General features: G+C 39.4%; 1 protein-coding gene across 2 annotated transcripts; it reads left to right on the top strand.

Annotated features, from left to right (window-relative positions):
* Positions 1 to 8857: 8857 nt before the first annotated feature.
* Positions 8858 to 16571, top strand: LOC131349227 (CD209 antigen-like). Of its 2 annotated transcripts, none has more exons than XM_058384747.1 (5): positions 8858 to 9139; positions 14547 to 14930; positions 15509 to 15588; positions 15716 to 15822; positions 16093 to 16571. In XM_058384747.1, exons 1-5 carry the CDS (start codon positions 8995 to 8997, stop codon positions 16226 to 16228), a joined length of 852 nt encoding a protein of 283 aa, XP_058240730.1. In that variant the 5' UTR covers positions 8858 to 8994; the 3' UTR covers positions 16229 to 16571. The 2 variants fall into 2 exon arrangements, with proteins under 2 accessions (XP_058240730.1, XP_058240729.1); XM_058384746.1 differs by having other exon boundaries at positions 15464 to 15588.
* The last annotated feature ends 538 nt before the right edge of the window (positions 16572 to 17109 follow it).

Below are 17109 nucleotides of genomic sequence, written 5' to 3'. Positions count from 1 at the left end.
TGCATTCCTAATATAGCCACAAACAAAATGTCACTTGTCATGGTTCGAGACACATGTGTATTGTTCGGGTCGGGCCACACAGAGTGTAATATACTTTTTATTATTTGGCATGGACGTGTATGTTAGGAATGTCGAGTGCTGAGTGCTAAAGACTAATGCTAGTGGCTGCAGTCTTGAGTCTCCTTGTTAGTGTGCCTGCCTCCCATGCTGGAGACCCAGGTTCAAAACTCAGAGCGTTTGCGAGTAGGACCCAGGGGTGTTACAGATGCAGGATTTAAGAATATGAATGGAGAACTCGAACCGTGGTATAATACCCCACCCCCTCACCGTGCTGGACCACAGAGCAATGGAAGAAGGTGGCCTGGTCTGATGAATCACATTTTCTTTTACATCATGTGGATGTTACTTTGACAAGTACCACCTACCTAAGCATTGTTGCAGACCATGTACACCCTTTCATGGAAACAGTATTCCTTTATGGCTGTGGCCTCATCAGGATAATGCGCCATGCCACAAAGCAAAAATGGTTTGATGAGCACAACAATGAGTTTGAGGGGTTGACTTGGCCTCAAATTCCCCAGAGCTCAATCCAATCGAGGATCTGTGGGATGTGCTGGACAAACAAGTCCAATTCATGGAGGCCCCACCTCGCAATTTACAGGACTTAATATATACACTATATTGCCAAAGGTTTTAGGACAACCCTCCAAATCATTGAATTCAGGGTTTGGGCTTGGCCCCTTAGTTCCAGTGAAAGGAACTCTTAATGCTTCAGCATACCAAGACCTCAGCCTGACAGAACACCTTTGGGATGAATTAAAGTGAGATTCTGAGCCATTCCAAAACCGGGACATCTGCCTTTACATACACATGAATTTAATACAGAGTTGGCCCGCCCTTTGCATCTATAACATCTTCAATTCTTCTGGGAAGGCTTTCCACAAGCCCACTGCCACTTCCTATTTATTAAGCCAGACCGCGACTCTGTGAGGGAACTGCTTAAACGGCCAAAGCTTGCCGTGACGAGCAGGCTCTCCCCCTCGCCTTATGGCGTCTGTGTGCACTGTCTGACGCTTTCCCAACCCACCTTTAATACACCTCTCCCCGTTTTTGGTTATAGCGTAGCGGGTCGCACATTGGGAAGGCCAGTGTGGTGTTGAACCTCCCTGGTTCACGCCCCACTCCGGACAGTTTCTTAGGTTTGTATTTTTGTTTGCCTATTTCTGCTCATTATTCTGCCTGGCTCCCTGATTGAATTTTCCACCTGCTTTCATCCATTTGGGTAACGGGTCTAGCTCAGTGCTCACCCCCTCACTTAGTGCTGAGCCCTTCTTCCCCGTAACATAGCTAGATCCATTTCTACACCTGTGGGGGAAAGAACATACCCCAGAAAGGTGATGGTTTGCTGGTGAAATTCACACTTTTCTAGCTTTATGAAGAGATGGTTCTGTAGCAGTCGTTGTAGCATGGTATGGACGTGTTTGATATGGCTTCGAGGGAATCTGAGTAGATCAGTATGTCGTCGATGTAAGCAATGATGTATCGACTGAGCACATCATGGAAGATCTCATTGATAAGGGACTGAAAAACTGCCGGGGTGTTAGTTAATCCATATGGCGTGACCAGGTACTCAAAGTGTCCATTACTGGTGTGAAAGCTACTTTCCATTCGTCCCCCTCCTTGATCCTGATCAGGTTGTACGCATTTCGTATGTCTAGCTTAGTGAATATCTTGGCTCCACGTAGTTGTTCCAAGGCTGCTGGGACAAGAGGTAGAGGATACGGGTAACAGACATTCATAGCATTAAGGCCCCTATAATCAATGCATTGGCAGAGGCCGCCATCTTTCTTTTCGATAAAGAAGAAGCCCACCACTGCCGGTGAGGTGGAGGGACGGATGTAACCTGCAGCAAGAGCTTCCTCGACATATTCCTCCATAGCTCGGCTCTCAGGTAGAGATAACAGGTAGATCCGGCTCTTGGGTGGCATGGCATTAGGTAAAAGATCGATAGCATGGTCCCAGGGGTGGTGAGGTGGAAGTTGGGTGGCTCTCTCCTTGCTGAACACCACCCTCAAGTCTTGGTATTCCCTGGGCAGAAGGGTGGTCTCGGTGGCTTTGGGGCTTTCGACAGAGGTTGTGAGGCCATGGTCGTAGTGCTAAACTGTGGAAGCAGGTTATGCACTGAGGAGACCAGCTCTTGAGCTCTCCCTCTCTCCAGGAGATCACAGGGTTGTGACCCTGGAGACATGGAAGGCCCAAGATGACAGGGTTGGTGGGAGAAGATATGATGTAGAAGGTGAGTTTTTTGCAGTGAAAAAATTCCAATCTGCAAGTCCAGGGGTTGGGTTTGATGAATGAGATATCCCTCTCCTATGGATTGATTGTTAATGGCTGTCACTCTTATTGGTGGAGTGCAGAGTATGGTGGGGAGACTTAACTTCTTGACTAATGCTTGGTCGATAAGGTTGACGGCTGCAAAAACTAGGTCAAACACAGTAAATCTCAACGGCAATGAAAAGCAATGCTTGGTATGAACACAAAGGAATGATACTTCGTTTGGAATGAAGTGAGCATGTCTCTTTAATGTGTGTGGGAAACCGGAAGTGCGTGATTAGATTTTGGGAGAGGGCTCCCTCTGGCGTTCAGCTTTCCTATGTGACGTGATACACGCTTACTAGCTTGACAGCTTACTGAGCGTGAATTTTACACACTACATTTGGGTCTAACAATAGTCTAACAATAAACCTCTTGATAATAGCCGGCCGTGGTTCTGCTACAGGGTCAATGGTGGGTTCCTCAAAACTGTTAGTGTTTCCACACCACTTAGCATATACACATGCTGATCTTTCTGCTCTAGATCCATCTATGGAATATGTTACATTAAGATATGTTACCCTTTTGCATGTCTTGGCAAAACAGTCAATCTCAGTTACACAGTTTTCAGGGTACATAAACAACATCGCATTTCTGTTATCCTCATCCAAGATTGTTTGCTGGAATGGAGACAGAGGCTCCACTGTACAGTTTTCTAACAGAAGTTGTTCTGCCGACACACAGACATTGTGGTTCAGATAAAACATATCAGCTGTGCCATTATGTGACAAAGTCCCAACCTTTTGACCTTTTAAGATAGTGGCAAATTCAGCACCATATTCACATGTCCATGGCATACGAAGCTGCTGACTCTGCTGAAACTGTCTCATTATCTGGACCTCAATTGTCCTATTGTTGTTATTAAACTTCCTAAGTATTCCATTAAAACTGGTCTGTAGTTTAACATGCATTCTTTCAAATAAAGATGTAAATGCATATTGGGGGTGCAATGGGCCAAAAACTTGAAGCTCTAGGAAGCACATGCAGCAATACACAGGAAAAGTAGGAGAAAAGAAAAATGCGGGTAAAATGAAAACAACCCATCTTTTCTTTATCCGTTTTTTTTATCTCAAAAACCATATGGAATGAATGGAGGACACAGAGATTTCAAAATCTATATGGAATAAACAGAGGATACACAGATTCTAGCAAATGCTAAACTGCTAATTTCGATTGTAGTTGGTTGTTTTGTTGTTTTCTTCAGTTGAGCAAAAGGAATAATGTTCACGACAAAATTGGGATTACTGACGAGCACAGAATGGAAATAAGTCATAGCATATGCACAGATGCAGGGGTTACTGAACATGACACATGACTCAGATGCAGACATTCATATAAATGAAGATAAAGTGGAGACCCACACACACACACACACACATTATTCCTAGTGTCATCATTTATCATACTACTCACTTCTCTATAAAAGACAATTATTGCAGACTTTTAATTACATAGGCTGATTGTAATACATCGGGTTTTTTATAACAACATTAATTTTTTATTACAACACTGGAGGTAGTAACAGTAGCTCCATTTTGCAACAGGCAGCATTACACCACTATATTGCACTACTGTTCATTCAAACTCACACTTTTGTACACAATACTTATCTCATTCTAGATTGTGTACATACCTCACATCTGTATATATGTTTGGACAGTCACTTTCACTTTTTACAGTATTTATTTAACTTCTAGCTCTCTTAAAAAATTGTGTACATTTGTACAGACATTTCATATCTGTGTATATGTTTGCACCTGACACCAAGACAAATTCCTAGTACTGTAAAGTGCTCTTTGCTGACCCTTTGCTGTACCTGGCAATAAATCCTTTTCTGATTCTGATTCTGATTCTATATCATTTATTGTTATGTAAATGTTTTTATTGTTAAATAATGTATAGTATTAGAACTGTAAAAAATCAATCAGCTAAATTTTGAGTGAAACATTGACATGCAAAATGTACATATAGATGTATGTTTCATGTAACTCACAACTGACCAAAGAAAAACAGCAGCCTTATGTTTAAGAAACAATAAAATGTGTACTAAGTGCATTTTTTTAGTATATTCATTTACTATACTATATTCAGTACTATACATTTTAGTTCTCTTTATTTTCTGAGCACAATTCAACTTCTGAAAATCATTCAAAAAGGATTCAAAAAATTTTGAAACATGTTTTGTAATTTAATCTGATTTCACCATCCAGAATAATAAAGGTCTTATAACGCGTTGGAGTATTAAGTAAAAAAACAAACAAACAAAAAAAAAAAAAAACTGGGAGTCAAATCAAATGACTGTCACATTTGTAAAACAAACAAACTAACAAACAAAAAAGACAAGACAGTCAGGAACAATGGATTTTAATAAACAAGGATTTATATAGAAAAATAGTTATTTATAAGCAGAATGACAGTACTTTTTAATGTTGAAAATTCACTAATATAATTATAAAGAAAAAATAAAAAATCAGTGATAAGTCTCTAAGGACACTGATTGACGTTTATTCCCCATTTTTATTGAAATGGACTGGATGCAGGATGGATATACACTATATTGCCAAAAGTATTCGCTCACCCATCCAAATAATCAGAATCAGGTGTTCCAATCACTTCCATGGCCACAGGTGTATAAAATCAAGCACCTAGGCATGCAGACTGTTTTTACAAACATTTGTGAAAGAATGGGTCGCTCTCAGGAGCTCAGTGAATTCCAGCGTGGAACTGTGATAGGATGCCACCTGTGCAACAAATCCAGTCGTGAAATTTCCTCGCTCCTAAATATTCCACAGTCAACTGTCAGCTGTATTATAAGAACGTGGAAGTGTTTGGGAACGACAGCAACTCAGCCACAAAGTGGTAGGCCACGTAAACTGACGGAGCGGGGTCAGCGGATGCTGAGGCGCATAGTGCGAAGAGGTTGCCAACTTTCAATCGCTACAGACCTCCAAACTTCATGTGGCCTTCAGATTAGCTCAAGAACAGTGCGCAGAGAGCTTCATGGAATGGGTTTCCATGGCCGAGCAGCTGCATCCAAGCCATACATCACCAAGTGCAATGCAAAGTGTCGGATGCAGTGGTGTAAAGCACGCCGCCACTGGACTCTAGAGCAGTGGAGACGCGTTCTCTGGAGTGACGAATCATGCTTCTCCAACTGGCAATCTGATGGACGAGTCTGGGTTTGGCGGTTGCCAGGAGAACGGTACTTGTCTGACTGCATTGTGCCAAGTGTAAAGTTTGGTGGAGGGGGGATTATGGTGTGGGGTTGTTTTTCAGGAGCTGGGCTTGGCCCCTTAGTTCCAGTGAAAGGAACTCTGAATGCTTCATCATACCAAGACATTTTGGACAATTCCATGCTCCCAACTTTGTGGGAACAGTTTGGAGCTGGCCCCTTCCTCTTCCAACATGACTGTGCACCAGTGCATAAAGCAAGGTCCATAAAGACATGGATGACAGAGTCTGGTGTGGATGAACTTGACTGACCTGCACAGAGTCCTGACCTCAACCCGATAGAACACCTTTGGGATGAATTAGAGCGGAGACTGAGAGCCAGGCCTTCTCGTCCAACATCAGTGTGTGACCACACAAATGCGCTTCTGGAAGAATGGTCAAAAATTCCCATTAACACACTCCTAAACCTTGTGGACAGCCTTCCCAGAAGAGTTGAAGCTGTTATAGCTGCAAAGGGTGGACCGACGTCATATTGAACCCTATGGATTAGGAATGGGATGTCACTTAAGTTCATATGCGAGTCAAGGCAGGTGAGCGAATACTTTTGGCAATATAGTGTATTTCAGCTCCAGTGTTTACTACATCTCTAATGGAGACAAGGTCTGCAATGAGAGTGTAGCAGTACTGTCACTTTAAGAGTGATCAGGCTGGGACTTGATTGGGCTTTAGTTCCGAGGGTATAAAATGAGCAGTAGTGACATCATGGGAAGCACCCCTACCTAGCATTGCCTCATTTCCGGAGTTCTGTGTGAATGCCTGTGAGGTAAGAGCCGTTACATCTGTATGGTGAACTGGTTGTTATGCCGCGTTATTCAAGACTGCTTTATTTTTAGTGTGGACTGAGGAGCGGAACTGGAAGTCTATATTCATCGCTAGAGGGAATACTTGTGTGGGTTAAACTGACGATTATCAGGTATGTTACTATTCTTACTAAAGGGTTGTTTAAGTTCTTTCATTAGCATTCTGTAACTTGCGAGTATGTTTTGTGGCTATGCAGCTAACGGTTGGCTAAGCAACGGTGCAGCAGGCTTTTGGCTTTCATGTTCATATGACCATCGGAGAGATTTGCTTCTGCGGTCGCTCGTGTGACCATTAAGACGCTGGACTAAATTGTGAGAAGATTTACCTCATCGTTGTAACCGATCAGCCGGACATCGCGATCTTGGCTGGTGTGGTGCAGCTACTGGACCAGGCCATCGACACGGTGGAATCTAAGAGAGTTGCGCCTTGGGTTTGATGTAATTCTTTCCTTCCGCTTTAGCTCGCAATGTGGGAGAACTGGGCAGCCCAATGTTGATGGTTATTGTTTTATAATCCTCCAGGTTGAATGGCTGAAGGTACAGCGTTAAGTCATAGCCGGAAGTGGCGTGTGTAGATGTGTTCAGCTCACACACATGACGTCACCATTTTGTGTTGTCGTTTAGGTTTCTGTTTCGTTTTCCTTCTTTTTTTTATCTTCTTTTGCTTGTTTTTTATGTATTTCTTTTAAACAGTGCTGTTCTTGATTTGGTTTATTCTTTATTGATTAGTGCATCTGCTTAATGTGTTCTGGGTTTCTGTTTGTATTACTATATATCAGTTGCTTTTGTTTTTTTTTTGGTTTTCCTTATTTTTTTCTTTTTCTTTTCATGATATGTGCTGATAATTGTAAATGTTGTTTCTTTTTTGGTTTGGAGTGAATGGTGTGTGTGTGTGTGTGTGTATGTGATTGTTTGAAACCTGCAAGGTGCTATTATTCCCTTCAGAGTTGGGGCAGCCAGCGATAGCCAGAGTGTGTGCCTTTTCCGCGTGTTGGTGGTGTATCTGGTGGCTGCAGTGCTCACAGTAGGTGTTGTGTACGTGCTGTGGTGTTGGGGTGCACGTGAGTTTGGTGTTCTCTGGCTTAGGGAGGCCAGCATCCAATTCTGGAGAGGTAAACTTAGTGATTGTTTGGTTGTTTTTTTGTATATCCATTTTATCTGCTAATTTAAATAAAAATTTGTGTGGTCAACTCTGGTCTGATACCTGACTCAGCCGTAGCTAAACCTGTGTGTCCGGTGAACTTAAGCAGAGGGTGCGTGTAGTCGGTTATTTTGAGTTATGAGTCAAATGTAAGCATAGGGAGAAAGGGTGGGGTTATCTAAGCCCAGACCCAAATCTAGTACCGCCACAAGAGCAGACAAGACTGCAGTCTCATTCATTCTTATATTTTATTACAACCCTGACAGGATTTCATTAATGAATTGACGAACAGCAGAAAAGCTTGGATTGGTCAGAATGACAGAAACACTGAAGGAGTAGGTATGTGGTTGGATGATATAGCTCTGACCACTAGGTAAGAAATCATTGAACTGAAATGTTCTCATGGTGAGGAGTTACAGACTTACTAAGACACACTGCAGATTTTCTGATTTTTTCATTCAGGTATTGGGGATATGGAGAGTCCAACACTAAAACAAGAACTTTTTTTGAACGTTTGGAACCGGGCTGATTACCCTGTAATCATAAGTTTATTTGGATCTCTTAAAACTAAAACAGTAAATTCAATTTCCGTGTAAATCTGTGTGTTGCCTGCTTTTCTTTTATAACCTATTTTTGTCATTCAGGTTTGTTTTAGGAAATGGTACAGATCTTACAGCAGTGCTGTGTAATTATGAATGTAAATGTGGTTTAATCATTTTGTTCTGTGATGACAAAATTACTCAGGTTACTCAACGATAATCTGCCCTTCTTTTGGTGTTCTTCTCTATCCTTTCTTTTTCTAATTGTTTTTAGAAATGCTACAAGTTAAAGGAACACCTGAACAGTAAAACTGAACACCTGAGGAAAGAAACACATGAACAGCTTGATTCCTGTAGCTGCCATGTATCTATGATACCGTATTGTAAAGCATAACATTAGTACAATATACTGAACTATTTATGAATTCATTAAGAATGGATTCAATTATTTTATTCCTTACTTAAACATTATTCTGGCTATTTATTAAATTTTAACTGCATCTAAATAATGAAAGTGTAGCTCAAAACTCCACCAAAGAGACCAGCAAATACAGAGACATGATACCAGTGACAGTGCAGGCAAAATAAATTCATATGACTGTTGCTTCCTCTATATAGCTCTCATTAATTTCAATGTAAGGACATATGCCACTTCTGCATTAAAGCCTTCCTGCTCTAAATGTATTCTTGGAGTGTCAGTTTCACCCCCACAATGATCACACTTGCTCCCTGTTTCATGTGTAAAAAAAGAGGAAATAGGGTTAAAGCAACAAGATGTACAGTCCTTTAGACAGTGTTCCTTCAGACAGTCACTGGGAATGTAGTTTTAGACAATTATATACTGGTAAATTTAGTCTATAAGGACTGATACCTGCAGCACTGAAAGATCAGGATTACTGTAAAGAGAACAATGGAGATGAGTGAGGAGATTTATGCAAATGCAGAAGCAGCAAATGATAGAGTTAATTCGAACAATAAAAAGCAATCACATGAAAATGTTGAGGACAATTTGCAGACCCAGAGGGCCAGAAGCTTCAAGCAGTCTGAGAGCTCAGGTAAAATACATTCACCCTCAGCTATATCTGTATGTACTGATCTGCTTTACTAAATTGACCATCCTGTAAAAATAGAAATTTGTAAAACAAAATTGTAAAATTAAACTAAATGAATTTTTTTATATATTTTAAAACAACAGTATGTTATTTGAACTGAAAGCAACAATCAAACACACACACACACACACACACACACACACTAATGACTAACTAGATTCCAGAGCATTAACACTAGGAGCGAATAGCTGTCTTATCACACAATTCTATAAAGGTCATTATACATAGTAAATACTACAATACAAAAATGGTACAGTTAATTGTTGAATTATTAGATGCACTTCATGTCTGTATCTGATCTTGATTAGCAAGTACACAGCTGAATTATACTCCAGTGTAGCCATCCTGTTTCAAGTATAAAGTTTATCATGTGCAAAAAGAGTGCTTTAAGTATCTATATACAGTGACATTCTTGTGCTACAGTTGCAAACTCTTACCCGGACAATGTCCAAAAATTATATGGACAGAGAACAATGTTTGATAGTCTAACATTTTCTGTATGTTTCTAACTGATGTGTTGAAGAGTTCAAGCTCTATAGAAAATAGAATAGTGCTAGCATTAAAAGTGGTATCTTTATCTATCTCTGTCTGCCCCCCCCTCCTTAGAGCATGTGAGAATGATTGGCATCTAACCCCCACTTGTTAAACACTTGGTATCTTTTAGGAGAATTTTATTATTTTTAAAGATGGTATTGAAGAGCTAAATGCTGTGTTGATCCTTGTATCTTCTGATGCAGACATGAACAGATTTAGGTCTATGTCTGTCCTGAGAGACAGAGTGACCCTGGTGTTTTTGAGTGGCTGAGGCCTGAGGCAACAGTTTAGCTGGCTTTGGCAGGAGAGTGACCCCCAATTCAAGCTTGCCACACTCTGGGTGTCCACTCACACTTCCTTCAATGAGTAGAGTCTACAGTAATGTGATATTGATATTAAGGTAACTTAAGTTGCCTTTATTTGTCACATGTACATTACAGCACAGTGAAATTCTTTCTTCGCATATCCCATCCTTAGGACTTTTGGGGTCAGAGCGCAGGGTCAGCCATGAAACAGCACCCCTGGAGCAGGGTGGGTTGGGGGCCTTGATAGTGGCAGTGGCAGCTTAAACCTATGATCTTCCAGTCAACCACACAGAGCCTTAACCACTTGAGCTAGCACCACCCTTAGATGTCCTTATATGGGCTTGCTGGCATGCTCTGCTTCTTCACATGAACTCCTTAGCCAATAGATTGGTATGATTTCACACAGGGCTTCAGACACTGCTTCTGCAAGGAGCGATCCCATAGCATCGGACATGATGCAGCCTCTCATTATCTTCTCAGGGAATCAGGTTACCTACATAACCTTGTGTAGTTTTAAATACTTGGGTACTTAACTGGGAATCAGTGAGTATTAAAATAAAACTCGGAGGGCACTTTACAGCATGTAAAGAGCAGATTGAGCAGGTGGAAGTGGAAGGTCCATTATATGTCCTTAGCAGCATTGTCCTGTTGGCACGCCACTGGTTTGCATTGATCCACTGCCAAGACTGCTAGTGGCCTGGAGGCCTGAATGTTTCTCTCTCTCTCTCTCTCTCTCTCTCTCTCTAAGAATATGCATTTCTTATTTAAACTAATATGCAGAAAATTTCATATGTAATATTATAATATACATGTGCCTTTTGATACTTCATAAACAGAAATGGTTTCAATTGAATATGTTTATAAGTAAGAATGCTTTCAAAATATATATTTTAATTGTTTATTTTTATCAATTTACAAAATGCAAAGTGAGCAAACAGAAGAAAAACATAAAGCACATTAACATTAGGTATGACTATCCTTCGGCTTCAAGCCAGCAAAATTATTATACTCGCATATTTTGTATACTTGCACAAAGTCAGCGATTTTCAGGATGAGAGTCAGGTGTATGATTAAGCAATTAACAGGTTCTAATGATCATCAATTTCACATGTAGGATGAAACACAGTCATTATCTGAAACAGAAACAGCTGTATGGCAGGCATAAAACTTGGTGAGGAACAGCCAATCTCTGCTACTAAGATGAGGTTCTGGAAGACATTTCATGTCACAGGTCACAAACCATGGTAGACACAAGGTAGTTATACTACATCAGCAAGGTCTCTCCCAGACAAAGATTCAAAAAAAGACTGGGGTTTCAAAATGTGCTGTTCAAGCCATTTTGAATATGCACAAAGAAACAGGCATGTTACACAGTGGTTGGCCAACGAAAATTTAAGGCAGCAGATAAAAAACACATCATGCTTACTTCCCTTTGACATCAGAAGATGTCCAGCAGTGCCATCAGCAAAGAGCTGGCGGAAACCAGTAGGACTGGTTACAGCCATCTACTGTCTGGAGAAGTCTGGAAGTGGTCTTCATGGAAGAATTGCAGCCAAAAAACCATTCCTCCAATGTGGAAATAAGGTTAAGCAACTCAACTATGTGTAAAAACACTGGCGCTGGGGTGTAGAAAAATTGCAGAAGTTGCTCTGGTCTGATGAGGTTAAAAATTTTAAATATTTGGCTGTATCACGAGGCCGGTTGTTTGCTGGAGAGTGGTACAATAATGAGTGGATGCCTTGAGCTCCTGATCAGTCATCCCGCCTTCACTTTGGTTCCTCCCTGCCCTGCATTGCACTGTTCTCTGGAATTTGGATTGCTGACTGTATTTAGTTGCTGATTCTGCCTGCCTGGGTATTGCTCTGTCTGCTGGAATTTGGATCACTGGACTGTGCACTACTTTGTTTACTGCCTACCCTGCTCCCCAGGTTGTTGGTTGTTTGGATTATTTGTGGTTTTCAATTCTGCCATTTCCTGTATTTATGTATTCCTTATTAAAGACTCTTATTTGAAGCCTCTTCTGCATATTGCATTTGGGTCCTCACATCCACATTCCTGACATATTCTCATACACTATTTACTTTTCGTTTTGTTAATTGATTAATTTGTCAGTTGGTTAATTGATTTCAATTGGAACTCCACAAAACTGATTTAAACTTAGTTTATCCTTAGGAGAATTTCTTAACTTTTTTAACTTTTTAATGGCTTAATTACAACACACTCGATGTATTGGTGTGGTCATCACAAAGCCCTGACCTCAATCCTATATAAAATTTGTGTGCCGAACTGAACAGTTGCACCAGTTCTGTCTACAGGAAAGATCCAATATTCCACCAACATGTGAGAAATTTGTGAATAGCTACCCAAAATGTTTGACCCAAATTTAACAACTTAATGGCAATGCTACAAAAATAATTACAAAAGCGAATGTAGGTTTCTAAAAGCTGAAATAAGTCATTCACTCTACAAGAATTATTCTGACATTTCACATTCTAAAAATAAAATATTGATCCTGACCCAAGAGAGGCAATGCTCTCTATGCTTAATTGTCAGGAAATGAGATTGATGTATTTGCATTTGAAAAACATATATGTAAACTTACATGAGGTTGAATATCTCTGTCAACTCTGGTTGAAGCTAGTCAGTGTAGGCTCTCAGGACCTGTCTTGGGATACAGTCCTGCTGCCTTCCTGGCATTCATTCACATCGAGCTCCTGGATGATGAATGTGTTTTCTGCTTCGGCATTCTTAGCATGCATTCTGCTTGTAGCACAAAAGGCTACAGTTGATAGCACTGCAGCTGCAGCCTCGAAGTGATCGTAAAAGGTGTTCACCACTCTGTAGGATGGTGTTTTATGGATTGTTATCATTCTTAGTCCCTGCCAAGGGCAAACTAGAGCTGCTGTGTTCAAACTGTGACTCTAGTTTCTGTCCCCTTCTTTCTCTCTTGCACCACTCTGTGCATGCTCTAGGACGCAGCCTTGTATTATTGCAAAGGGACCTCAGAGAAAACAATGATGATGATAGTTAACTGTATCATCCGCTAGTTTCCCAAGAAATCGCACAACTGCTTCCATAAAAATGCTGACATTATCAGAGATAAGAATGCATAAGTCAGAGCATCCTGCAGTGGATGGTGGTAGCATGATCCAATTTCCCAATCAGTGGACAAGATTGTGCCTTGTAACTGTCTTTAAACTGAGTGTAGCAGTGGTCCAGTGTATTCTCGATTCTAGTGGGGCAAGTTATTTGCTCGTTTAAGTGTGTATTTGAGGTTGGCACTTTTAAAATTCTCCGCCACGGTGAGAGCAGTGATATGTTGTTGTGTTTGATATAGAGTGAGAGCCTTATGTAGCTTTCATAAAGCAGTGTCTCTGTCCACCTGGGGTGGAATGTAAACAATGCTGACTATGACCAAGCTGAATTCCCAAGTAAGATAGAAAGGGTGAAATTCCAGGGTCAGTAGCTGAATTGTAAACAAATAGAAATAAGAATAACTTCCCTGGCACACTGTAAAACATCTCAGCAAAGTGAGTGTAGGGGTCAGTGGCCTCACTTCCTTGGTTACATAATATGAAAGCTCACTTCAGTGTCTTGCCAGTGAGCAGATTGAGGAAGTGGGAGATGTTTTCTCTCTCCCATTGTGACTGGCAAAATACAAAGAAAAATCAAAGTTAAAAATCCCTTAGTGTGGGCATCTGCATTGGAGTCAGGTATTGGTATTGGTGGTAAGACAGAATGAGTATGATTGCAGGAGGTGGATGCCATGGGGGAATCAATGACCTGGGATACATATGCTGTGCTGTTGCATATTAGTGATGGATAATAATATTTATCATGTTGATATGTGGGTTTATTGTTATATCTTCCTAGTAATATTATAGTACTCCTTATTTAGTCATTATATACAACAATGTGAATGTTTACATGATATATACTTCCTAGAATGCCTGGTCTTTCCTTTATGTCATAGTTTATTAGAAGACTGCTTGATTGTGTTCATGTATATTTTGTTCACTATCTTTATTGTGTTCATTTATTTTCAGACTATATATATATATATATATATATATATATATATATATATATATATATATATATACACACACACACACGTGTTTTCCTATGTACATCTCTGTACTACAGTGGACCGGACAACTTAATACACCGAGTTAACCTGATCACCTATCTCCTCATTATTAGTGCTCTGACCGGCACTCAGGGGGGTCCATTCATCCACCATACAAGACATTACAGTCCTTATGCTCCACAACATATTAACAGTTAATTAAATATAATAACAGTCGTTAAATGTTCAGCATGAACGTAAGGCAGGATAAGTCCTGATCAGGAGTGGTAGAAAGAGTAGAACAGAATATATTGTTCTGGGTACAACTGAGAGGAAAATATCGCTAATATGTGGTTCAAACTGGTTTTAGCTAATAAAGAGGGTGACATAAAATCTCTCTGTTCTAAATGTGTAAATGATATGAAAAGGCATTTCCCATTAGGAGGAGAGGCTACAAGGGGCTGGTATTACAGACTGACTGCAGTGTGTGTGCTGCTGCTGTGTGTTCTCCTGCTGACTGCCATCACCGTACTGGGGATCAAATTCAACATCTTGAATACAGAAAACAAGCAGCTACAAACCAGTTACAACAACCTGACTAAAGAGAGATACCACTTACAGACCAATTACAAGACCCTGACTAAAGAGAGAGACCAGTTACAGACCAATTACAAGACCCTGACTAAAGAGAGAGACCAGTTACAGACCAGATACCACACCCTGACTGAAGAGAAAGACCAGTTACAGACCAGTTACAACACCCTGACTACAGAGAGAGAGAAGTTACAGAGGGATAAAGAAGAAATCCAGAGGTTTTCTAAAATGGGTGAGTAATACTTACCGTAATACAATACCTTAATAATTAAATTACCTAAACGCAGAACCATGGAGCTTATATAGACTCCCTGTTATTTTAAGTACGGAAAGATTTTTGGATGTTTTTTCTAACATTTTTTCTAACTAGCTTGATAATTTGGTCTGATTTCACCATCTGAATAGAATAATGATGGGATTGATTAAATATATGCAGGTGTACTGCTGTTCCAAATAAAGTGGTCAGTGATTGAAGATGTGTTATTATGAAGCAAGTGTGTATGGAAACCAGCTAGAGTTCAGGGGATTGTGACGTCTGGTGGTTGTAGGGAACCTGTGATCTGTGACTATCATATTTGTAAAACAAACAAATAAACAAACAAACAAACAGTCAAGAAATAGTAAGATTTTAATAAGCTATGATTGCTACAGAACAATAATCACTGTGATGAAGTCTTTTTTGACTGTAGTTTATTTTTAATGTTGAGACTTAACTTTTTTTCTTTTTTTTTCTTCACCATTTTTATTGAAATGGTCTGTATCCAGGATGGATATATTTAAACCCAAGTATTTACTACATTTCTAATGAAGGTAAGACCTGGACTGAGAGCAGACAGGACTGCAGAGGTAGAGGAGCAGACCTGGTGATCATAAACAACGAAGAGGAAGAGGTGAGAGAGAGAGAGAGAGAGAGAGAGGGAGAGAACTGAGAGTTTCTGTGTTAATATTATGCTGTTATAGATAGACAATTCATAGAGAGGAATAATTTAAAGTTGTTTATTGTTCTCTTAATCCCAGGAGTTACTCACAACACATCTGGGTGCCAGATATGCTTGGATTGGTCTGAGTGACAGAGACAAAGAGGGTTTGTGGACATGGGTGGATGGTACTCCATTGATCACCGAGTAAGAGACTTATATTTATCTGTGTTTATTCCCAAATCTCTTACCATTTTACAGATCAGTAGAAGTATCAGACAGTTCACTGCTGACTGATTTTCTACAACCTTGAACTATATGCTAAGATAATATCATTCACTTTTATATTCTCATGACAATAATAAAAATATAATTGCTATGGGCATTGAGGATCTCAGTAAACAAGTGAATTTTATTTAAAGGTGTGGAATTTAAGGTTACTGAATTTTGATGTGTTTTTAAACCTCTGCTTTACAGCTACTGGAAAAGTGGGGAACCGAATAATCTTGGTGATGAGGACTGTGCAGTGATTTGGGGCAATCTGCAAAAAAAGGGCTGGAATGACCGTCAATGCTTGGCAAAGTTATTTTGGATCTGTGAGAAGTTATTATGATTTAATTATAATAAACAGTGGAACAGAACAGTAAAATGATATTCACAAATCAAACAACATTTTTGGACTGGTTCAGTTTGAGTTTTATTCTATGCAATGCTTAAAAATGAATGTTTAAATATGCTTTTATTGCTTGTAATGCCTAAAGATTAAAAAGTACAAAGATTTTAAAAATAGATGTTTATTTTTTTGTGCTTGCATTTAATTATTGAATAATGTAATAGTTATATTTTTTGGAGTAGTTTAGTTCAGGTTTCATGTTAAAAAGATGTTTAAAAATGAATGTTCAAACAAAGAATATAGAAATTAAAAATGCTTTTACTGTATGTAATGCCACCAAAGAAACAACAAACAAAGATTAAAAAGTTGGTTTTTATTCTTCTTTGCTTGCATTTATTCATATATCACTGTTAAATGTAATTTTAATAAAATGCAATTTTAATGTAATTGTAATAAGTTGATTAAAAAAGTCAGGAAACTGATTGCTGTAAAATTTCTAAGTAAAGTAGCATATAAATTTTTAGTTGGCAAAACTTATATATGTAATGAAAATTTGTACATCAAATATAATTTAAAATTTATGACTCAAAATCATTATTTCACATTACCCGCGAAACATTAGGAAAAAATTTTTAAGTAAGCAACAATCAAACTCCGGCAAAACTTTATTTCTCAATTGTCTTCAGACACTACAAATATACCAAACACTGCCATTGCATGCATTCCTAAATGCAAAACATTATACTTTTTTAACTTAAATGCGCAGTAAAACTAAAAGCAGTCTTTCTTTTACAATAAAGCAGAGCATTTAAAAAGGTTGATCGGTGACCAAATAAAATGTAGCACCCAAGAATCTTGACTTTTGTGCAACCAAAGCTAAA

Source organism: Hemibagrus wyckioides, linkage group LG29 (assembly GCF_019097595.1).
Source record: "Hemibagrus wyckioides isolate EC202008001 linkage group LG29, SWU_Hwy_1.0, whole genome shotgun sequence".
NCBI lineage: Eukaryota > Metazoa > Chordata > Actinopteri > Siluriformes > Bagridae > Hemibagrus > Hemibagrus wyckioides.
This window is presented reverse-complemented; position numbering and strand designations above follow the sequence as displayed.